Source organism: Oxyura jamaicensis, chromosome 1, assembly GCF_011077185.1.
Source record: "Oxyura jamaicensis isolate SHBP4307 breed ruddy duck chromosome 1, BPBGC_Ojam_1.0, whole genome shotgun sequence".
In the NCBI taxonomy this organism is placed as follows: domain Eukaryota; kingdom Metazoa; phylum Chordata; class Aves; order Anseriformes; family Anatidae; genus Oxyura; species Oxyura jamaicensis.
This window is the reverse complement of record NC_048893.1, coordinates 108,908,669-108,934,337: the sequence shown is the minus strand read 5'-3', so window position 1 is coordinate 108,934,337 and position 25,669 is coordinate 108,908,669. Positions and strand designations below refer to the sequence as shown.

General features: G+C 37.2%; 1 protein-coding gene across 5 annotated transcripts in view; it reads right to left on the bottom strand.

Moving 5' to 3' along the window:
- Nucleotides 1–2,793: 2,793 nt before the first annotated feature.
- Nucleotides 2,794–25,669, bottom strand: part of SON (SON DNA and RNA binding protein) — a 37,964-nt gene continuing 15,088 nt past the window's right edge. For 3 of the 5 annotated variants that reach the window (XM_035315670.1, XM_035315672.1, XM_035315671.1), the window contains 9 exons: nt 24,711–24,871; nt 23,909–24,049; nt 22,399–22,587; nt 17,896–18,006; nt 17,360–17,476; nt 9,708–9,855; nt 5,578–5,646; nt 5,379–5,494; nt 2,794–4,909 (listed from right to left, as the gene is read on the bottom strand). In XM_035315670.1, the coding sequence (XP_035171561.1) occupies nt 4,751–4,909; nt 5,379–5,494; nt 5,578–5,646; nt 9,708–9,855; nt 17,360–17,476; nt 17,896–18,006; nt 22,399–22,587; nt 23,909–24,049; nt 24,711–24,871 (1,211 nt within the window). In that variant the 3' untranslated portion in view covers nt 2,794–4,750. Of the gene's footprint in view, nt 4,910–5,378; nt 5,495–5,577; nt 5,647–9,707; nt 9,856–10,575; nt 10,656–17,359; nt 17,477–17,895; nt 18,007–22,398; nt 22,588–23,333; nt 23,355–23,878; nt 24,050–24,710; nt 24,872–25,669 lie in introns of those variants that run through there. The other 2 variants (XM_035315673.1, XM_035315674.1) reach the window with 2 other exon arrangements.

Genomic DNA, 25,669 nt, shown 5'->3' with positions numbered 1-25,669 from the left:
AACCTCACTATGTTGCACCTCTTGGTTTAAGAGTAACCTCTGAACTCCAGAAGACAAAAGAAGTCAAATGGACACAAGCGCAGAGTTCCAGCTGCAGCTGAATCAGATGAAAAGGCTAGGACTGCTGGCACAACTGTCCAGTATTCCCCTATCTATTTATGTTGAAGTCAGAACTTTTTAACAGGCAGTTCGTGTAATGTAACATCAATCAGATTGAGCCGGAGCAACACAACGCAGTTATGCCACCTGATTGAAGCAGAGAAAATGAGAGGCAGCAGGATGCTGCTGTGACTGCTCATAGCAATAGCAGGAGTCAATTAGCTGGTTTAATGCAGGGCTACACCAAGGTGCAGTCAAAGCTGTTATTTTGGACACGTGTAAAATGCCATTTATCACACAACTACCAGGTGAGCAGATTGCTGCAGCAGCAAATACGAAATCTAAAAAGCAGTATATGTAGAATACTGTCATGCTTGTGCACTCAAAGCAAGATTTCTAATTCTACTGGTATTTTGCACAGAAAAAGCACTGTTTGTGGTCATGCTACTCTCACCTTTACCCCAGTGGAGTCCTGTTCACCTCAATGTCACGGTTGTGAAGCAGTGACATTAGATTTGGGCAAAGCTGGGTCTGTCAGCAAATGGCTGCAGTGAGGTGTGATGAAACCTTGCCCTCCCCCAAGTTATTTTGTATCTACGCCACTTGACTAGGAGTACAGCACGTATACAATTACACTTGAATAGTTTATGTTTACATTGTTACTTCACAGTAACTACGGTGACACTGACTGTCTAATGGACAAGACATCTGGAAACCTAGATTAAGCTGGATAAAGGTCTCTGTATTATGATGGAAAAATGCAGCTTAGAATATTAAACGATAACTCTCAAAAAATATACTTTTGGTGGTGTTCATGTAGCACAATCTGACCTAAGGAGAAATGTAAAGACCAGTCAAAGTTCGTTACTGATTCGTATCAAATACCACTAGTGAAAAATCTAGTTTTCGTGGCATCACAGGGAATACCAGAAGACCTAGGTTCTGAAGTTGCCGGTGTGTTAATACTGTCACCTGCAGTCACGTTAACAAAACGCAGTTACTCCAATACCGTTTTTAATCTTGCTCGTCTGCCTCCATCAGCATTAGCTCTGCTCTAGGGCTTTGCAGTCTGCTGTAAACCAACTTTTCCAGTCCAATTCCACAATCATCAACAGCAGCTTGCGTATAAAACAAGTTACTGAACATAGTACAGTCCCACCATTCTGTAGCTGCCTTTATGGGAAAACACTTGTAATTACTCAAACTGGTAACAATTTTGGTATTGTGGACTTCAGGTTATCCGTTCCTAGGAAATGCTACAATTGCTCGTAATTTCAGTTTGTATTTTCACATCCAGCATGTCAGACTTCTGGAGATAAACTAACAGCAATTAATAGTTGGTTGTTACTAAATTATACCCATTCCAGTACAAATTCAGCTTTGTTAAATACCTGTTACATTCTAGGCTAGCAGATTTCAAAACATTTGCTAGCAAATTCTTTATCGCTTGCTTTGCACCATTACCTGAAGCTGTCTCCTCCCTGTAATACAAACTACTTGGGTTCTAAGTCATGGTTTTGCCTCTAATTTCAGAAGCATATTGCCGTTGCTTTTAACTCTGTGGTTAAGTGTGCTGGCCTTGAAGCATGCTTGGCTCCCATTGATTCCTCCTGTAAAAAGCTACAGCATTACACTGCCAGTCTGCCGTTCTTCCCATTGAGGTACGTATTTTCAGTACATACTAGCATTAATCCAACACTAACAGAGTGGGGTTTTATTATTTAACCTGTCCAAGGGGTGAATTTTCATTACAGCTATGACTTGTTTGAGAGAACTAGGGCTGTAGCAGTTGATGAAGACTTTATTATACAGTTTTTGCTCTTTAAGAGGCGGTTTCAAACTTCCCAAGGCATAGGAACTTCACCTTCCTACCTCTCCAACCCAACCTATTTGAACACTATAAATGAATAAGCTGCCAAGAATTTGTTCTGGTGGAAGCTTGCTGCAAGTTCTCGGGCACCTGTTTCAAAATGCTCCTCACCACAGGAAGGTCAGAAGCACTTTCAGTGAGATCACTCCTCAGAAAAGTTCCGCAACAAAAGGAAATCCAACAGGCAAACAGGTCATGTCGTCCACTAGCAGGAGCCACAGACTATTCACCCTTGAGACAGCCAAAGCGCTGCATAAATAAACAGGTCCCGAGAGAGTTTCCTAGTTGTTCTTTTTAATATATGACTACTTGTCTGTTCCTGCATGCAAAGGACACTCAAAGCAAATTTACAAACTTAACAGAAGCACATCTCTGCACTAGCTTTAAATTCATGTATCATTCTAAACAGGAAGGAAACTAAAACAGAAACCTCAAAGTCAAGAAGTGTCATAATTAAGGTATTACACACCTTAATTTCTTTTAAAGTCTTTCTGAAAATCAGAGGTTAAATCTACATACAATACCATGTCTTTAAGGCATGAAATCCAGAATTTGCCTAAACAGTTACTTTTTAAATTGAGTCTTCTATGGGACTGAGTTCATCTGTTCCTTGTTGCTATAAAGTAACATGTATGTCTACATTATACATGGAGAACACAGACCAAAACAGAACAGAATTAACAAGCACGAGAGGTTATGTTCCGTATTTGATAGTGAACAGCTGTGAAACCAGTGCTTACATGGATACCATAAACCGAGGAGAATGATCAACATCGCTGATGTTTCAGCTGTATCAAAGCAGACATTTACACAAAAGCCTGATGAGGAGCTGCCTCCCACATCCTGAGTTAATTGCTTTGAGTCAGACATCAAAGAGCCAGATTTCAGCTAAGATGGCTGCAACGCCCAGCTCTCCCAGAGTAGGCCTTCCCATTGCTGTACCATCCCTTTTAGCTTTTTTTTTTTTTTTTTTCTTATTTTAAATACACACCTTACACTAGTTCAAGCAAATGAGGCAAGGAGATCTTGAAACAATTTTACACAGAGACTGAAGGTGAGAAGCCGAAGGGAAAAACTTTAATTAGAGACAACTACGTCCACAAAAAACTTAGGCATTTCTAGAGTGCTTTGATAGACTAATAAGGAGTTTTATTCCTTGGGTGTGTGGTAGAGAACCCAGTACCTTTTCTCTATTGTATGCAAAATGAGACATTGGTACTTGTTCATTTAGGGCAAAGAAAGAGACCTCATTCAGTAACAGTTGAGAGAATACACACAAATAACTTACTTTGTGGAAGAAGAGCTACTATAGTAATTCTTCACCTCCAAGATCCTACTGCCATTGCCAAGGTCATTCACTTTAGGCCTGAGCACAGTCCTACTGCGTACAAATGTATTTTGCTCCTGTCCCCGGTGAAGCTCTGGTCAGTAGATGTAATACACAAAGACCTCAACGACCTTTCGGAAATAAGCACCTGAACCACTACAATCCATACACAAGTCCTGGCAGTCTGCTCGTAACACAGACAAGTCTGGCAAAACGTGTACAATGCCCTTTCCAATTCAAAGTGCACATAGCTAAAGAACTAATACTTCTTAAATTAAGAGGGGGGAAAATAAAAGGAAAAGCCTTCTACATCCTTTCCCTTATTGAACTGCCAAAACTCTGGATCAGGTCGTCTCCTTGAGGGCAGAGTACCATTACGGAAAATGTCAGCCCAAGGACTTAATTTGGTAAGAGTCTAAAGCAACTGAAAATGACTAAACAGATTCCGCAACCCTAACAGCTGTCGCTACTCCTCATCAAGGGTCATTTTATACTGTGCGTTTCTTCACAAAGTTCTTTTGGCATAGATTTTAATTACTGTTTACTGACCAGTGATTAAGATTATGAACTTGTGCTGCTTTATTGACCAAGTTGGGTACAACAATTTAAGCATCATTCTATCCCCTCCCTCCCCCCAATCCAGTTGTAGATTTGTTAGACTTTAAAATTCACATTAACCACAAATCCATACAATCAACATCAGGCAGTGTGTTAATTTGTTTGGAATAGACAACTCCGTTATCTCCCTTCTCAGAACATGCAGGGAGAGTCACTTCTAAATCGCAAAGTCTCATCGGTTCCATTGCTGGACTTTCTGCCATCCCTTTTTAAGCAAGTCTTTTGCCTAATCGCTTGTGTCCTAGAGCATGGGCTGCATGGCCAGTTGCAGTGCACCACTGAGTTAAACCCCCAAGCGGAACTCCAAGAGAAGCCGCAGTGTTAATTAACACTGTACAACAGGGCTACCACTGCTTGCTTTCTCACAGGGGTAACAGTACTGGCCCAGTATCTGTCCAGCAGTACACGCCAGCCTTGACTAGACTAAGGTAAGCTGCGTGGCCTTTTACCAGCTGTAGGCAAAAGTGCAAGAGTAGCTTTACCGAGACCAGGGAAAACTGCAGCATAGTACAAAACAGTATGAAAGTGTTAACATTCCGTATTGAAGAGAAATTGCATGAGTTTTAAAACAAGGGTTTAGATTACTGATGCCTCCAGAGTCTGTCGTCTGATTTAGTCATTTAAGAAATAATTACATCACTAATGTAAACAATATAAACATACCAAAAACTAAGTATGATTTAAATACATTTTGATGGTACAAAAGAAAAACCTGAAGGTGTCTGTACAGTTTTTACAACGTGGGAATTGCCAATGTATTTACAACATGACAGGGCAAATACCATTTTTGTGCAGAGTAAAATTATCTGAAATAATGTCAATATAAAAAACAATATCTAGCGGTGTGAGGCACTCCTAAACATGGTGGTATTAACCATGCTTTCCTTTGGTACAAGTCCCATCGCTTGGAGAGCCGCAGTTGCTGCTGTGGCTTTAGCATGCTTCTTATTAAGGCTGGCAAAAGTAGGCCTATATTCATTTCCATTGACTCTCACCTGTTGGAGAGAGAGGAAAAAGAGATGCGTTACCAGGAGCCTCTTTGTTTCTCTTTCGGGGCATTCATTTCTAGTCTGCGAGCATTACCATTTCCAAATGGCAATTATTGATACAAGATATCACATGAGAAAACAAAGACCACATTCTAAAATAAGACAGAAATAACTAAGCCTTGCTCACTATCTTGAAAACATTAAGACTTAACATGACATCTGCAAATAAGTAGCAAGATACGATTCCACACAAGTGAATCATTTTACTAACAAGTGGAATGATATCAGAGCTTCTTGATGGATTTACGATTTTACATGATTAAGAGATCTGACTTAGCCTTTATAGAAAATGGACTGAAATTTTACCACTGAGACATTGCTCAGCACGCACCAGCCTGGAATACACAAATACAAAGAAATTTAATACCACCTTTTAATAGAGAAACGAACAGCGAAGAAGGATATTCAAACGTACCTTAAAGATGAAGTGTTTGCGATGATCAGGCCCACTATCATCCACCAACACAAATTCTGGTGGTGACCATCTTCTTTTGTTACAGATCTCCATCAACGCAGAAACTGGATGTTTACCTTAAAGATAAAATGTATGTGAAATTGCAGTGCTGCTATCAGAGCTATCCTTTTAAATTAGTTTTTCAAGGTAAGATTCTCACCTGAAAGATCCTTCATCACAATGTAATGTCCAGATCTCTTTTGTGCCTTCTCTCCCACAGCAACAAGCCCTAGAAAAAACATGATGAAGTTTGTATTTAAGACTCTTACCTTACAATTTCTGTATTCTCTTCGGTAAAGCATTAGAGAGACAAAACATGGTGCCATCGTACAACTGTATTCTCAGAAATCTTTCAAACTTCCCTCTCATCCAGCACTTTCTTTTTTCCTCCATACTACAGACAACATCCTTTTCACGTGCTCCAGTAAGATTCTTAACAAGCCAGCTAGTAGAAACCTTTTCTCATTTCTCAAAACATTTTCTCATTCAGTATTTACCACTGCTGTGCAACCCAAAAGCCATCCACTATCTTTAACATGCTAAGCCTGTGAAGTATTTCGACTGACCAGTATAAACTGTAGCAAGTATGTCCTTTTACCATAACAAATAATAGTGCCCTTACAACATGTGCTCTCTTTATTTAAGAGTATTCGATTTTATTTTATTTTTTATGGCCAAGTTCACAGCCCAGTTAGTGATTTCAAAGGCATCTGAACATAAAGTAGCAGAAAAGAATGCAACTGGGCCCAAAGGTAATAAACAGAGCACAAGTTTCAGTGGAAGCCACTGTGAAACATAGAAGATTAACAGTTTTCTTTTTAAAATCTTCAAGAGTACAGGATAAAGTGCAACAATTGTCAAAAAGGTACGGAGTACCAATAACCACACCATACTCATGAAAACATTCAAGTTTCTTTTGATTCAGTTTGCCCTTACCTTAAATAGCTGCAAATGAACAAAGTATCTGACTGGTGGTTCAGAATTTCTCTGACTTCCATCCTTCAACGGTACTTTGTTTCTTACCTCTATTTTTGTTTCTGTTCCTTGCTTTGGTGAATAAAGACAGGGAGATACTGCATTTGTTTCCAGTTTCTTCCTGTTCCTTCAGCTTTTTTTTGTTGGCTTTTTGTTTTTGCTTTAAAAGAAAATTCTCCCCTCCTTACCAGATTTTCATCCTAATATTCATGCAGCTCTTAAATACGGACTTTTCAAGTAGCATTAAATCCCCATAGATATACAAAATGAAAACTGTGTTTGTTGTTGTTGTTGTTTTCCACTACAGAGGTTAATATCCAAAATAACCAGAGAGTTCCCTCTAAACAAACAATTCTTATATCACTCATGCATTAACACTGCGTCTCCCTCACTGCAAGTCCCCAGCACTCATTTTCCGCATCTTGGCCCTGGCTGCTCAAGAGGGATTCTCAGAAAAGCTGTGACAGACTCCAATTAGCTCTGCTTTTCACTCAGAGCTGATGGACCAAGCGTCTTTGTATAGAGACGACCACCGACTTACTGGCTGACAGCAATGTTCAAGAAGGTTTTTAATTTCAATTCTGTCAGAGTACCACAGATCTGAAGCAGTGTCCAAAAAATCAGGGCCTAATGGAAACCTGTGACACACAGGCAGACAACCTTTTGGTTCACATCTTAGTGCAGCCTACTGGAAAACTTTCCCATAAACTGCTTGTTCCTGTACTTAGAAACAGTATTTTATTTTGGGAATAAGTTCTAAAATGTGGAGGTTTCTTTTTTTTTTTTTTTTCCTTAATGACTGACAGGCCCCATTTTAAAACCTCAGCCTGACTTTCAGTGATATACATGTACTGATTTTTCTCTAAGCCTTCAACCGTCTTTAAACCTCCACAAAGAACTTGAGAAAATTTGACTTTTTTTTTACATTTAAGCATTAAAGAACACTTGTGTATGAAGCTTTTCAGCTGTTTCTTGAATGTATCATCAATTCCTTCTTTGCAATGCATGAAGCATTGCTTCTTCATAATGCAAGTTGTCATCTTATAAATATATTTCATCATTTTAAGCCAGGCATATTCTTTATCAACACAGAATACAGATTTTTGTGAAAACGGTAAGATTCCATATATTATAATAATAACCGAATATAACAAATCGATAAAAATAAAGAAAAACCCATCCACCACTAAGCTTATCGGTATTTACAGATGAATCCATCAAGTGCCAGGAACTTAGCTCCACCTAATTTCTTCCCCATGTTATTAAGAAATAAGTTTTCTGAAGGAGAGACAGCAAACCACCTGTTACAGAATGCCCAGCTCAATGAGGACCTGATCCTGACTCTGAACTTCGGGCTTGATCCTTGAAATTTCAATTTAAAATTCTGCAAACGTTAAGGAAATTTATATCTGAAACCACATGGAAGATCCTGGGGTACACTTTTATAACCAGAAACTTGAGCTATAATGGAAGTGTGCATCACAAGAATTATTTTATCGGTAGAAAGGTTCACAGGATGCGCAGCAATAGCTTCCTCATTCCTATGATGAGGCAAGAAGCAAGCAATATAACATACGGAGCTAACTCTTCCCTTCTCACCACAAAAAGCCATCATCACTATGTGATGCAGGCTGCTTAAGAACGTAATACTCAAATTTCTGGTTTCAATTTCTTCCCTCTGACTAGTAAATAATCAAGCTAAATTGAAGGAACTCTTACCAGCAGTGAGAGCTCTACAACACAGCATCTACAAAGACCACAGTAAATGAGTAACAGGAACAAAGAACATTTTTCAGAGAATTTCCTGACAGTCACTGTCACCAGAGTATCTTTTTTTCCCCTTTAAATGGAAAAGTTGCACAGAGGAGAAACAACTGAAAAGCAAGTTTGGTCATTGTTCACGTTAAACCAAGATGTCTGTATTACTGTGTTCTGTATTTTGAGACTGCTGCATTCTCTGCTTGTAAAACCATACTACACTACTAGGTCTTTACAATTTAGAAAGCAACGGATATTTTCCTAGCTTGGGCAAGATTTCTCATGTTCTACCTTAATATTCAAACTGTATAAATTAACACTTACCAAGTTTGATCAACTGAGCAGTACTGAGTTGTCTCTGTACTGAGAACTAATAGCATCTCTGCAAACAAGTTTCACATTTCCACTTACATGCTTTGCTTTCTTATTTATGAGCACTGACAGAAGTTAACAAATAATTTTAGAATTCAAAATATTTTATGCTTTAATTTTAGATGTTATCTATGTAATATATTAAAGGTTCCCAGTCTGGGGTGCATTGGTTTGGTTTTCTATTTTTAATACTGAGGAGACTAGCAAATAAGAATGCTTTCCTGCAGTCAGTGTTGAGTTGTTTACTTTGGTAACATGCATATTAGAATAGTTAAATAATAAATCTTAAAAGATACAGAATTGTAGCAGTTATTTTAAATTTTTAAAATTTGAATAGGTATTTCAGATGGAAAGTTTTCATAAACATCTCCTCTGAATACTGAAGTCTTGCTGAATATGCTGGCAAAATGAACAACCATATAAATCATGCTGCCACTTCAAGCAGCCTCTAAGTAAAAGGCTTATTCTCTTGAATCAAATGAGACTAGTGCAACAATTTTCTACCTGTGGCCACAGACTTTGTAAAGAAGAAGAAAAGATCCTAAGACAACATTCGAAAGCAAGCAGGGAAACATCACTGCAATTGAGAAGAGGTGGCTGTAGCAGGATCAGGCTAGGAAATGGAGGAGCAGTTATATCAGATGGCTAAGAAAGAAACAATCCATTTTAAAGACATAAAAATCAGTGTGACACTCCATTCACATCAGCACTTCAGCTGAAAGGCAGCCGTAACTCAGCTCTGTAGCTCCCAGCTTGTCCTTCACCACAGTTTAAAGACGATTAAGTAGTCCGTCTTGCATCCTGTCCCATTCCTGCTTCAGCCACTTTCTCCAGACCAACCCAATGACTTTTCCACAACTCATTTTCCCTGTCCTTGCCTTTTCCAAACATCCAACTGAGGCATATCCCTAGTTTAAGAGCAACTAAGAAACCCTTTTTAAAGTAGAAGGCGGTGGTCAGGGGAAGTTAATAAACTTCTGGAAGAGTTGACAGGCTTAAGGACAGGACCTAAAAAAGTAATCCAGGCCTTGAAACACAAGTATCAAAATCATCTGCATCACCCTGTTCATTTCCACAGTGAAGGTGAACCTAGAAAAAGCTTACTACTTCCAAGTTACTTTGCCTATCTTCAAAAAAAACGTGTAAGTAGGTTATGTGCCATACAACATTTAAGGAAGTGCTTACCTTTTCGATCGGTCTTAAAATCAACCATAATAGGTTCGACACTGCCTTCTTTGTTTTTTCCAAGCCCTTCTCCTTCTCTCCAGCCCATTTTTCTCATCAGTTGAGCTCCCATTCCTCCAGTTACAGGGGCTGCTCTTAAGAACTGATCCTATCCAGAAAAAGAAAAGTAAAACAAATCCTAAAGTTAGGACTGCGATTTTACAACATAAGTGGGAGCTTCCAAAAATGTTTCTAACAACCTTTCACAGACTCAATTCAGAAAAATACACCTTAGCTTTATTACAGCCGTATAAACCAGAATTCACGCAGACACACAATACACAAATCAATATTGCCAAAAAAGAACAACTTAAGAAAATCCTAACGCAATCCAAAAGTGGCAAGTGACCCATTTCCGACGTACGAACTTAATAAAATGATAACCGTTCAGTTTTAAACACACTACTTTGGTTCCAATGCATCTCTTCGCATCTCGTGAATGGAGGCAGTGTTAACTGTTTAACTGGCAACAGTTGTGCCAAGTGTACCTATTTATTGAACAAAATACAAGCACATTTAGTAATGACATTCAAATCGTGTTTACGCGTATTTTAAACATAAAAAAATGTTTCCCCATTTTATTACACAGCAGTTGCACATTCAAGTTCTACACTGAAAATCCACATGAAACAGATACAGGCTTTTCTGTTCTCTCGTTTTTTAAAGGAAAAAAAGGCGCTTAGCCACACAGTTTAGCAGCAGTAGTCGTCACATTCTTTCAAATCATCATTAACACAATAGTTGTTAACTGTTGAAAGCTTATAAACAGAAATTTTAAAAATCTGTTTTGATGTAAAGAACTTTAAAAACTCCTTAAATGTTTACGTACCTAGGCCTCGATGGCCGCAGTGTTGTGAATAGTAGGGCTGGCATTGACCGTGGCAAGAAGGCAGCTACAAGGATTTGACCCTGAAACAAGTTTCCATATAGAGGGGTGAAAGTTCACAGGTTATTCTGTGAACTATCATCTCTCTTCTGCCCCACCCACTGACCCAAGTAAGTAAGTCAATCATTTCCATCACGGCAAAAAATTGCTTGTCTTAAAATATACAAGTTTACACACTGGCACTGATAAGTCCATCAGTTATTTCTCATAGTAGGTTAGAGGATACAATGCCTAGTATTTTTGTAGAAATTTTACTTACTATCAAAGCAAATTAGTAGAACCTTTTTTTTTTTTTTTTTTCTCCTCTTCTCTTGAATTTTGAGTTGTGCTTGCAAAAGTAAGCATTTCCGAGTTTTGGAGAAAGACTGGTAAGAGTTCCTTGGTTCCAATTTGTAAGTAAATAAAACCAGAAGTCTTACTTTTGCAGAGACCAAGGATAATATATTTTTAAGGGGATTGACTTTTCAACATTTGCAACTGATGCACGCTAATAACGCATGTGTGTAATCCCCGCTATTCATGGTGTTAAGAAGATTTTTTAAAAAAATCCTGAAGGTTGTGGTCAGACTTCTCCAAGTATTTACCTATTAAACAGTGAAGGAAATACCTATCAATCATGCAACTGGATGCTGCATTTGCTAACAGGGCGCTCACACGGAAGAGCGGAGAGGTTAAGCCCACCTCTCCAGTTTAACTTTTGGACTGGTGCGGATCATGCAGTGTGTGTGTGCAGAGACAATCACTTCCTCGATACAGACTGCCTCAATCTATACACCTAGAATGGCTTTTACTTACTTCCATTTTCATTCTCCCCTCTCTTTTCCAGGAACCTCTCATAAGAAAAGGGCAACCATGCCGAGAATGATACAAACCCCAGTCAATGTCACCCTGGGTTCCGATTCCTCTTTTGTACCTGCTTTGCAATGATAGAATTTTCAATATAAGCATCTGTTTCATTATCACCAGTGTGTATTCAGTTCACAAGTGAAAGAGTGACATTCCTTGATGAGGTCATTTTAGCGTGACACAGCTTTCTAAGCACACCTGCAAAGGTACCAATTTGAGGGCCGGGGTAATGTATAAAGAAAAAGGAAAACAATCAAGGTAGTGATATTCAAAGTTGAAAATTAAAGCCCTGAGCTCCCATACAATAATTATCAGAGCCTGAATAAATTCCAAGTATTGGAATTAAGGAGGTTTAAATTCCAAAATGCAGTTCATTAAAGAAAAAAAATCAAAATAAAAGACGAAACCACAACTGTTCTAGTATATGAATTCACAACCCTATGTGATAACTTAGGTGGTTTGTGGGTGTTTTTTCTTAATATTGTGCTGATTTTTTAACATGCACAGCATAACCAAGACAACACGGACTTAGAAATGATTAAGTTTTGTTTCATTACAGAACAGTTGTACTTGGGCATCGTGTTAAAATGCTAAACAAAATAAGCCTTGCACCAATACGAAGAGAGCTAGAAGACGCCTACTTTGATTCAGATTATTAATGAAGCAAAGAAGGACGGCAGTAGGGAAAAATATTCTTCAAAAAAAAAATTTAATAAGAAAACAAATACCAAACATTCATGTTACCTGTAAAATTATATTCCATTTGCCTCTTTTCTTTCTTGTAATTCAATACTAATAAATTTACTCCATGCTTTAATGGAGTATAAGTAAAAATTAGTGGCATGTTTCTAATGATATTTAAAAATGTAAAAATATTAGAAATGATAACAAGAGTAAGGAAGCAAGATATAAGTATCTTTTCAGTTTTAAAAGTCATAAAAGGCTTCTTTTGTCCCACAGAAGTACTTAACAGCCAGGTACCCTTGCAGATCTGGTCCATGTGGAGGGTATCAAATTGAATAGTATTGAATACAACTAACCTCAGGTTTCTAAGTACTTGGTTTCTGTTGTCAGCATGAATTATTTAGAAAATAACTATAATATTTCATTCGCTAATCCTGATTTGAATAAGGCAGCACAAAAATTTGATGATATTTTTCCTCATCTTTTGATCTCTAAATTCCATGAAGTCAGCCAATTAAAGCACGTTTCCATTCTGCCAGCAGATGGAGACAACTGATATGCCAAATTCTCCTGTCACTAGCTTTTCTTTAAAAAGCAGGCTACATAATAAAACCTGACCATTTAAGAGGGTTTTTTTTTCAGTAATTTTAAGTAAAAGTTATTCCCCTTTTTTAAGGCACTTTAGGGCAACAAATTAGGAGGGCAAGGGAGAAATCAAATCATAAATCAAAATAAACCACAAATGCCAGAATTAGCATCTAAGGGGCTTTAACCAAAAAAGAAGAAAAATCACACTTGAAAGATCATTTTGCAGCTTTTTGCTTAAAGACAATGCAAAGTACACAGTCACCATTCTTTTACTGCAACAGCTGTTGTCAGGGGAAAAAAGATAACATACAGGATTAAATAAACTATAAAACAGCACCTGCGGTTTCTAAAATATTATTTGAGAGATCTTGAAGCACATTATCAATGGATGCTCTTTGAAAAGAAAATACCTGTTCCTTCTCACAAAGCTGATGTGGCATTAAAGCCTAAGTTCTGTCAGAAGGCAGGTTTCTCTCTTTTGAGCAATGCTTTATTAAGCAAAACACAACAAAGCCTTAAAGGCTTCAGCTGTAGCTCAACAGGCTGTCTACAGATTACTTTAAGAATGACTTCCAAGAACTTATGAGTGGAGTGTATTTGGTGAAACTTGCAAAGCAACTGAGTTTTCCATTATACAACCTGTGGCACTTTTAGCTGAAGCCACCTTCTTTCCCCAGTATGAGAGGGAGAGCATCTTTCCAAAGGATCCCATCAAATGCCTTACAAAAACTACTCTCACAATCAACTTCGGGATTTCCGTTCACAGCTTTTGCAGACAATCAACTGAAACCAAGCTGAGGATAGCTAAAAAAAACATTTTGAGGACTGAGTAGGAGGCCAGCCCAGTATAACCAATCCATATAACATGGCTGATTTGCCTTGACACCTGGCTTTCATTTCCGAATAAACTCCTTGTGAGACACATACGGCAGTAAGAGTCCAAGTATTTTGATCGGTTGCCTTGCTAAAAGGTCAGCTTGGCAAGACACATACCAGTCCTTGTCCAAGTAATAATCACAAGACTTACTTTTACCTCTATCATTAGCATTTTATTCATCTGCTATGGCTAGATTGTGGAAGAATGGAAGAAAAGATCCAATTTTTCAGAACTTAGTACACAAAATACAGCATTTTAGTGGCCGCTGTAAAATTGCCTGTCATGCTTTAGCACAACTAAATGAAACAAACCCCAAGCATTACTATGTGCATGTAAAACATTGGAAAAACCTTGTTTTGGAGAGCAAGTTCCGGCTGTTAGAATTAAGCTGGTAAAACCAAAAACAAGTGGTGACTGTGGTAAAAGCCTGATGAAGCAGACCTCAAGAGAATTTGCTTGGAGAAAAATTTGACTGCTTCCACTGATTTGACATTTATTCAATCAGCACTGTGTATTTATAAGAAAAAAAAAAAAAAGAAAAAAAAAAGGAATCAACCTCCAGAACAAGTCCTATTTGTGAACTGATTACACCAGTGATGATAAACTGAAACAGAAACCACTTTTCAGAAGAAAAAGATATTATTGTTCATAATTGTTTTACATGATACAAGAAGCCTAACAACATATCATTCCTTTACGAATATAGCTCAGAACCCTATGCATATACATCATGAATTAGTATATTACTTTAAAAAACACACCTTACTTCTAATTGGTATGTCACTCATTCAAATGTGTCACACAACTGTTTCAGTAACTAACTCCCTCAAAACTTTGTTGAGATAAAACTGAAATCCCAAACATATTTTGGTTTGAGTACATATTACCTCTCCAGAGTCATTTTTAAAATGTTTTTTTTTTTAAAAAAAGCAAGCTGAAATCCAGGAAATGCAAAGTGACAAAAGCACTTATCAAACAAGTTCCCTAAGTACTTTAGGTTTTCTCTCCTCCTGACACTGCTCTTCTGTTTTGTTACAGCTATCTGGTTTGGTCATTACCTCTGTCAAGCACGATGTCTGTACATCTAATATGTTCTGTTTACCTGATCAACAAATACCTAGCTGACACTAGCTCTGTTTCTGCTAACCAGTACATGTCCACAAGTCCTCTTAGGGCAAGTGCTCTTACGGCAATCTCCTATGAAATCCTAATCGCCTTCAGTAAAATACATCTTTAGTCAGAAAACTGCATTAATTTACACATGCCACATACCCCAAAAAATCCCGTAGCCCTACTAGTAGATGAAAATTACAAATATGTATTTTTAATGTTAAAAATATGCTCTTTTCTTAGCACAAAACAAAAGGAAAGTACAATTCTGATTTCAAGCACTACATTGCATAATTAACAGGAACTATGTTACAACTTCATGTGCCTAAATAAAACGTAACCTGTACTTTGCATTTCATGGTTGGTTTGTATTCATGTCACTGAGAAAGATAACATGCATTCGTAACTCATTATCCCTAATTCACTTTTTTTCCTGTGAAATCATATGGACAGGACTCCACATTAAGTTCATCAAACCAGAGTTTTGTGAAGGCTTTCACAGGCCTCACCACTCCTAAAACCAGGAAGACACTTGGTTAGCCCTAACACATTTTGTAGAGGGCGCGTGACTGTAACTACTTGTCATCCTATGAGTCTGATGGCAATGTGTGTGCGAACATGGAACCTGGAAAGAGCAAAAGAAGTCAAGCTGAGGAATGCCGAGCAGGAAAGAGGACTGTGTCCTTCTTATCATCTTCACAGAATGGTTTGGGTTGGAAGGGACCTCAAAGATCACCCAGTTCCAACCCCCTGCCATGGGCAGGGACACCTCCCACCAGACCAGGTTGCCCAAAGCCCCATGCAGCCTGGCCTTGAACACCTCCAGGGATGGGGCATCCACAGCTTCTCTGGGCAGCCTGGTCCAGTGCCTCATCACCCTCTGAGTGAAGTGATCTTCACCCAACGACTCTTCTTGTTTACAGTAGCAGCCTCCATTCTGACAAACTACACGACGCTTGCCAAGGAGGATGCCTACTGTAAACCACTGCATTTTTACAGCTATGGGAAAGACATAAGTGCTTCTGCCAACTCACTTTTATTTCTACGTTCAACAAAACATTCCAATAAGCTTCTGCTCCTCACAGCAGTTATGCCCACAAGCCAGACACCAGACTCTTCTCTCATTTTCTCCTTATAAAGCTTTCTTTCAGTCGGACGACAGAGTACAGTCAAAAGACCAAGAAAAATCACATGACTTCTCCACTTAATTTTCCTTAGCGGACATTCCTGTTACTGCAAGGCACAGAAGACCACCAGCACAGAACCTCAGGGAAGGGAAAGGGGATGAAAACGAGGCTTGGGAAAGAGAGGATCAGAGATGCTTACTTTCCTTTGTCTTGGGATTCCACTCAAGGTATGCAGAAAGGCAGAACCCTCAGGAAGCTTGCTGCTCTCTTTCACAAGCCTCTTGGTGAAAAAGCTCTCCTTTTTCTCACCAACACACCTCCCTGCTGAGTGTGCTTTATATCTCTAAGTTCCTCTGCCAGGGACAATTATTGTAATTACAGCCGTTCTGTTACAATCTCAGAAGTTGATAATTTTAAAAATAAGACTATTACCTACACTCAGTATTCATAACGAGAGCCCAAAATATTCCCATCTAGCAAGTAACTTGGACCTCTGTATTGCTTGGCTATACAAAGTGGAAAAACAAGTTAATGAATCTTGGCAAAAATATTTCTATTTTTAGGATGTCATAATTCTAGACTCTTGTGTTCGCCATTTACACCAAATTTTGTGGAAAATTCTAGCTAAGCCTCAAGTCTAACCTACCAGTTTTGAGGTTTGCCTTAACACCGAATTCTGGAAGGATAAACAGATACAGCATATGCTCAACTACATTACTTGTGACAATGACCACCATAACTCATTTTTCTTTTTCACCTGAAAAACAGATATTGCTTGAATTCCTCAGTTCTACTTCTTGAAAGAGAACCAGTTCAGCATTTGTTTTCAAAGATGAAGAATGACTTATTGAACTTATAAAACGCATGTATGTATGACGCATCACACCCCCAAAATAAGCCAGCAGTACTCTGTAGGAAGAGGTAACTATTTCACTAGAGGATAACGTTCAACTTATTAACCCAACTGCAACTCCTGTTTTAATACTCCCAATTTTTGACTCCCAGAAAACACTGGTGATACAAATAGAGGCAAAGCAGTAATCAGACAGAACCAAGCCAAACAGAATGGCCATTTGGGACTTGGCTTGCTGAAGGTGATGCCAAAGTATCATTGACTTCAATGACATCAGGATCAAACCTTGCCTGATCTGCTTCAATCCCGTGAAAGTAGTGATGGACCTACCACTGCAGCCATACCAATACCGTGAATGTCATTTCAGTGTAAGTATGTATGAACTGACTCAAGTATCAGACGCACATCTTATTGCAGTACTCTAGACATTCGACTGAAATGTCATGATCAACATCTTAACGCACAACAAAATGAACACAGCAGCAGCAAGTAGCTAAATTGATCGAAGACAAAGATTTAACTCAGTCTCTTGTAGTTGACACATGCATTACCATAGGTTTTTAAAGCACATTTTTGGCACGTTCCAATACTTTCGCTGATATTTATGGGATATTTAGACAAGTATGTCTGCGTAACTTCTACCTTTCTAATCCATGCTTGGGGACCACTGTTGGTTAGCTCATCCGAAGACAGTATCTGTGCTCCTGTACTTCCCGTGAACTGGCCAGGTATGGAGTTTGATTGAGCCCAGGCATCAATCTACAAAACAAAAATCAATGTAAGACCAAAACCAAGTTTTTGCACATTTTGTCACAACCATTTTCTATTGCTTCTCAATAGCTTTCATATGATTCTTCACTTGTATTTAGTAATATGTTCATTAACGCTCATTTCTATGCGGATATTTCAAAAATAATAGTATATTTTTATATTAACTCTAAAACTTGAACTGAGTCTAGCAAGTTTGTGGTTCAATATTAGTACTATGAAAAGCAAAATAAATACTTTTTTTTTTTAAAAAAAAAAAAAAAAAAGTATGTGCCCATAAGCTGAGCTTCCAAAAAATGTACTCAAGCTGTATATACATATATGGACAAATAGGAAATGCAGGTGGTATGAAGCATAAACACTTACGCTTTTTAACTTCATCAAAACACTGATGAAATAGTGCAACATACCTGTTCCTGTGCACGATTTAGCATGCACATGGCCTCTAAATCAAACGTGTTTTCATTAAGCCTTTTCTGAGCCAGTGCTCGATCATTCATGGCTGTAGTTATGTCCACACCCTAGGAAGAAAAAGATGTTTTTTAAAAATACATATAACAATAATATCCCATCTGATCTGGAAAAAGCTGTTGCAGAACAAATATCACAAGTACTATAGAGTTGTTTTACACATCATGTAACTGGTTTGGCATATAAATAGGCAATGTGAAAAAAAATCCTGGGGCTACTTCTTATGTAGATACACTGAGTTTTCCTAAACAAATAGAAAATCTGAAGTTAAACTGTAACACCCTGATAATTTAGTATGATCTGTCCATAAAAAAATATCTAAAGATTTATTTAAAATATCTAAAGATATATTTAAAATATCTAAAGATTTATTTTCAGAGATCTATTTTAGTCACCGAAAAGTTCTGTTTTTTAATACTTAGACGTTAGAGTTCAATGGAATCTTATTAACCAACAGAATTAAACATAATTTAACGAAAAAAATATGCAAAGGCCTTCATTCAGAGCTATTTACATGAATACCCTATTAAGTCACACTAAAACTTCAAGCTATACTACAGCAAGAATTACATGCATTCCATGAACTTGGCTTTAGTGTTCAAAAATCAGCTTAAAAATAAAAGCCTGCATAAAGGTGAAACCAGACTTGTAGTTCACAAGATTGACTGTTTTGGAAAGGATTATTTATATCTGTGCTGCTAAACCAGAATAAAATTTAATGAAAAAAATAAAATTGAAACAAATCTCCCACATAACCAAAATCATTTGGGTAAAAATATGGAACAAAGAAGCTCAATGAAAACCTCTGCTCTATGTGCACAGCAGCTAAGAAGAAAAAAAAAAAACAAAAAAAAACATTTGGGTATGTTAGGATGTAACAAATTATGGCTAGTACACAGCTCTTATCTAAATACCTGTGCTTACTCTTCAAATGCTATGTCCTTTATGGACTGAGGGGATAAAAACAACAATACTCAGAGACACATGAAACTTAGTTGAACGCATGCATGTGAAGGAGACTGAAAGGGTTGGAACTGGGTTTAAATCATAGAAGAAACTTAATAATCAAAACAGCAAATGGCACATAGACAAAAATTAGGTGTTTTGTTTTTGTGTTTTTTTTTTGTTTGTTTTTCGCTTGGTTTTGGTACTTTGTATTACAACAGACTTATCTAGTATTAGTCAGCATCTCACAACCTTAGCCTTTATACTAGAAAAAAAGGCCAGTGGAAAAAAAATGAAACCAATTTAAAACTGACTCTGCTAAAAGAATATAGCTAATCCACAAAATCCCTGCCACAAGAGACACATCAAGAATTTAGTAAATCCTGAAATAACTGTAACAGGCAGACAAAAAAAGTTTACAATCACATGCAACATAGTAATTATTTCTGTATTCTGGCTATTAAATCTTAGTTTAAGATGGGGGAAGGTGATTTTTTTGTTGTTTTGTTTTTGTTTTGTTTTGTTTTTTTACAGCTCAGGACAAAATGCATTTCCTCCAGTGGTATCATTCCCTATCATGTTGCTAAAGCAGCTGGCATTGACCAAGACAGACTGAATATCCCATAAAGCCCGAAGAGTCTATGAAACTGACTTCGATGTTTATTTATTGTCCTAGATGACAAGAACACAGACTATAAACAATATATAAGAATTAAAAGATTTTCAATCACCCAACATGTATGCAAAAGAATGTTTGTTTGCAATATACGCTATCTTGTATTAACAAGTTCCCCCATAGACAGTTCAAATAATTCTTTAAAGTTTTTTTTGTGAAACTGGTTCAGGAGATAAATGAAAGTTATTCTACTCACCAAAAGCTTCAATCCAGCAATACACATAGGCATGCAAGTAGTCCACTGAAATCACATTGGGACCACTCACATACTTAAACATACATGTGTACTTTAGTGCTTTACCGGACTGGGGCCTATTAGTAGATACCCTGGTTAGTTAGAATTCCCATACACTTTCCCCACATGGTCAGTCACCATTTTGGAGACCATCATGGCTTTGTATTATGTCAAGACACGCGATGGCAGCTTTGGATCTTGGAAAAAAAATCTCTGCTTGAAGTATGAAAAGTTGTTATTATTTAGTCAAGTAAAACAGTTTCAAGTTCAGCATGCTATTCTCTGTAAGAGTTCTGCCTTTCCAATCCTGAGTTTTAATAACATTTTCCCCACACACACAAATACTGAACCAGGCAGGAAGAAGCTGACAATAGAAGACGAGCATTTTGTTACACACTTTGTTAGTCCACTGATACACTAAATGCATTTCCTGCATTTTCGATCAAGAGGGCTTCTCTGCGTAATAGTCATCACTGTATATTCCAAACTTAAATCCAACATTTTATCTCTGTACTTTCAAACTTTCAAATATAACTTGTTCCTTCTACATTTCCCTGACATCTATACACATGCCGATACTTCAGATTAATAGAGGCATGACTTTTTTCCTCCATCTTGTACCACCACAAACAACTGTTTTAATAAACTGTTAGGGTGTTAATATAATTTGTAATATTTTAGCAGGGCCATTTTAGGCTGCGTACAACTGTAACTAATCCTGTGACTTGAATAAAAACATAATAATAAAACCCATTATGTGTTCGTTTTTAGTATCAACACAGACCTGAATCAGAATTGTGACAACCAGACATCAAAATTAACAAGCAAGCTAAACGAATTGAGGTAAATTGTATGTCAAACCTCATGAAGATCGAAGCACACTCCGTCACTACCCTTACTCCAGCAGCAAGGGAGCTTATCCGGCTTATTATGCTCAACAGAAACAATCTCATTCACAAAGAGTCCCGTAACATTTTAAAAAACTAAGTCATAACATTAAGCAGAGAAGCACTCTGTTACCTTTCAAACTCCCTGGAGAAATGTACAGGGATCCTGCTCCTACAAGAATTTTCCTATAGTTCAAGATTAAGGACTGCCAAACACAATGGAATGGGTATGTTCTGCTGTCAGCTACTGACCCTTGAAATCACCCTTAACACAAACCACGTTAAGGTAAATGCAAATGAAAATATTTATTTACAAAATATATAAACAGACAAAATGGTTACAAGCATTTATAAGGATACACATGACAGAAAGGAAAGCTATGTTGAATATATTTACTCCAATGCCATTTTTAAAGGCTTCTTATACACAATCAATACACAAACCATCAGTGCTTGTCTAACCCCATTTGTCAAATGCCTCCTGTCTTTCGCAACCTGAATGTGGACATCTACACAGCTTGCCTGAACCAAGCTTATCATTAATTACTTGAAGGACAAGACTTTTTACCACCTGGTAAAAACATGGCCAAGTATTAGCTTAAAATGTTCCTACCCTATGGGCTTATTTTTTTAAAAAAAAAAAAACAAAAACAAAAACATACACTTGTAACTGGGAACGATATTCTGTACAAACGTATCAAAACATTTGTCTCATTAGTAGCTCTTGACACAGACCAGACAGCAGTTAATATCTACACTGAGACACCAGTGAATTTCAGTGCCTGACCCTCAAACTCGGCCTTTGAGGTGTACAATGGAAGTATCTGTTGAATGTGTTAAATTAACTGATTTTGGTGCTGTAAAGAACACAGAAGAAAATACCAACTGTGCTTCATGAAGTGAACTGTACAATCATAGAAAATCATTGAAAAACAAAATGCACCAAGGTGAAAAATGATTTAATCAGAAATTGAAAGCAAGGCTTTCTTATTTATTTGCTTTGAAAGGTATGAGATAACAAGTCTTTATAAGGTGACATCAACTTGGAAAAAAAAGAAATATCTTAAATAATTTACTTAATTTACTTAATTACAAAAACCCCAACAAAATATCCTTTTGAAGACATCTCAAGGGGAAAAACAGTTTTTTTCAGTTTATTATACATACAATTAGATTTTCCTTTAGAAGGCCATATGGAAGACAACTGTATAAGAAAATGTGACTATAAAGTTGAAAAAACGAGTAGATACATCCAATGAAACAGCAGTTTTAAAAACTACTTTAAAATCTATTTTTAATGGATTACATTCCAATTCAATGTTATTCCTCTAACATTGGTAGGACAATTTTACTTATTACTCATTTTATTAAAATCTCAACTTACGGTAACAACCCTTCCAAGAAATTGGGTAAGAAACTTGTTTTTCAATCTTCAAGCAAAAGTTTCAATTCTATTGAGACAACAAAGTTTCTACCTGACAAAAGCACACAGTATGGGTACAGGATGCTTTCATCATTGCTCAAACAAACACGGTGAGCAAACTTGTAGACTGCAGCAGTTCAGCTAATTAGCTTATTAGAGTGCCAGACACTACTACCTATGCGCACGTTTTTTTTTCACAGGCTGCAGTTTGGCACCAGACTGACCAGGTAATGGTTTCTTTTTTCTTAAAGTATACGCTCTCCTTCCCTTCCTTACCTCAATGGATGGTTTGGGGAAAACATCATCCTTGCTATCTTCTTTGCCTTTTTCAACTGGAACCCATTCTCCATAGACACTATCTGCTTCTTTTTTCCTATGCTGAGACCCAGATGAAACAGGAAATTCCTTTGACAGGCTGACCTGATTTTTTGGTTGTGGTGGTGGTGCTGGTTTTATGCTGGGAGTCTTAAAAAAAAAAAAAAAAAAAAAAAGGTTGGGAAAAGTTAGAACCTGAAAAAACACAACACTTGCAACATGTCTTTGAGAAACAGCATATTGCATACACACTTAGTATTAGTACTTAGTTTTCACAAAACGGTCATCCTGCTTACTACTATCGAACTCAAAGCAGTTTTCCTTTTAGTGCAGATCTAGAAAGCATGTAAGAGCAACAAAATGAAGTAAAAGAAGAAACAAGTTATAATCTCTTAAACCAGCTTTGTCAGCCAAAAAAAAAGAAAAAAGCAAAACCTCACTCTCACAGTTCACCTCACGGCTTTCCTTCCACACCCTCACTGAGAGAACAATCTGAATTTGCCACACAGGCTTTCTGTAGTGCCATCTGTCTCCCTGCCTGCCCACCCCCCCCCCACCCAAATTCTGGGAAGAAAAAAAAAGTGTCTGCGCTACCCAAATGATGTTAAAAAGCTCCACATTATTATCTATATAGAAAGTAGTTTTCAACCTTTATAGTTTCTAGTATTTTTTTTATTAGCAACATGGATATCTAAGTAAAATAAGCCTTAAAATAAACCGTTTTCCTTATAAGGTTTTTCTAATATCTTAATAGGCCACAGAAATCTCTGATAGGTTCCCCTGGCAAGAGACAAACAGAGCCCACACAAGCTGATAACATTGGTTAAACTCCTACTATCAAAGGAACATGGATATGAACAGTAAGTAAGTCTAGAACAAAGAAAAAACGGGAAAGGATGACTCTAAATGGGTCAAAACTGTGGAGAACAGCTATAGCAGCCCATGACCACTAAACAACAATCCTTTTAGAAGCCTACATGGAACCCCAAGATTTCCTGAGTTTCATCGTACTGCTGCTAACGGTATGATATAAAGCATAAATTTATTTCTACCTTACATTTTATGTAAATACCTATTACTACTTACATTGCATACATCACAAACTATATATATTTATACATATAAATAATTATATTTTCACTTAGCATATTAATACTTTTACAGTACTTTATACTCTGAAAAATCAGGGCGAACTTTCATGGCCACAAAAAATCCTAAACATGCAGCTGAAATATATACCTAGATATAGTCTAACCCATGCTTCAAAGCATACGAATACCAGATGTATATGCAGAAAAGGTCCCTCATTTTATTCTTTCCAACATGCTTGTGTCCTGAAAATGTCACCAAAAACTCTGACAAAGTCAAAAGCAGCCCTCAAAAAGCAGCAGTCAAAAGGAAGGGGTTTAAATGGGACATTTACACCCTCTCAATAGCAAACAACATAATTGCAAATCACAGAAGTACTCACACTTAAATTGAAAAAAATAGGTTTGGGTTCATTGAGCTTAAAGGGGTGATTATAGAAAGGACGTTCTTCCTCCTCTTCATCAGAAACATGAGGCTTATTCACTATCACATCATCTGTGCTTTGAGCAATCTTCTTGCATTTCTGTGAAAAAAAAAAAAAAAAAAAAGATGTCAGGGGAAATAACATTTGTGAATAAACCTGGATCTTTTAACCAAAATGGACAACACTTTTACAAATAACATTTTTATTCTCTAAAGTAGGAGGTATCATCTGAGAAAATCCCTTAGGAATGTTATCAATATATGTACTTTTGACTTTTTACACACATTATCAAATAGATACCTTAGTTTGCTAGGCACTCATGTGGCAAACAGCATAAACAAACTGTTAAATCCAATCCGAAGAAAACTGTAAAACTAGCTAGTTTCAGAATGTGTGCCAAGGGCTGCAAGGTTGTCTGGCATCCCACAATCCAATAAGACTTAACTGTATATAAAATTGCCTATAAACTCATGAAACTACTACACGGAAAACCTAGGAATTAATAGTTACTAATACTGCCTCAACTCCACCAGTAGTTTAGAAACCTACTCAGAAGCAAAGGCTCTGAAAGATCTCAGATTTCTTCTGAAATATTTTGAGGTTGGCCAGGTGCACAACACATCCTCATGTTATATTCAACAGCAGTTTGATGTAGTAACACATAACCACTATAGGCATACTGCAGCCCAGAGTGGTTTACCTAGCAGTCACAAAACATAGCTTGCTTATTTTTAAGTTTAGCATTGCTGTTCTCACTTACCTCAGTGAGCTCCTTTAGTGTATCTCTTGACGACTTCTGACTAGCTTTGTCGTCCTTCTTTTGAGATAACATAGGCATCAGGCTTGGTGGTAAAGGAACACCAGACTTTGCACACATGGCAGCTGCATTAGCTTTGGCTATTTCGAGTAGCTGGGCCTTGTCTAAAAAAATAAAATTTTAAAAAAATGTTTTGTTTTTTTTTAAATCCAGATATTTTAGTAATAAGTAAGCATTACTAGCTAACTAAACAAAGTCTAAACAAAGAAAGTTAACCCCACTGTGCATTTTGATGTTCCCTGAGAATAACTCAAATTTTAGTTACTCCAGATCTTTTTTTTTTTAAAATTTGGTCGATCCAGCAGACAAGTGAAATTGAAATTTTACACAAAGCACAGAAGTCCAAACTTCAGAACTTAAAATCCCCCAAATCCCGAAAGTTCTATTTGTTATTCTTGATGCCTATTTTACTTCATCAACTCATTGTCATCTTAAAAGTAGTCTCATTTTCAGACATCTTTAATTCCAAAGACTACTTTGAAAACCAAAGGCCTTGAGGAAGCCCCTAGACTGACAGCTACTTACAACCAATCAACAGAAAAAAAGCGCTGAATAAAAAAGCAGTTGCCTAAAATACGCTTACACACAAAACTGTTATAAAAACAGAATTTCACTTTATCAAGGAAAAAAAGCATCTGTGGCCCTATCAGAGAAACAGGGAATGAAAATAAAGTATATCTTGTTTGATCTGCCAGCTTGCAAATAAGTTGCCAGTACCTCTGCAAACAAAGTTTAACACAAATCCTAAAAGGATAACACTCCTTTACTACTTAAGCAATAGAAATATATACAGACTTGCTGCATAATCAGAGCATCAAGGCAGACTCTAAAGACGCTTTATACAAAACGATGTTCTGTTCAAATACTTCTCTAGGGCATTCATGGTAACTTTTTTGAGAAAG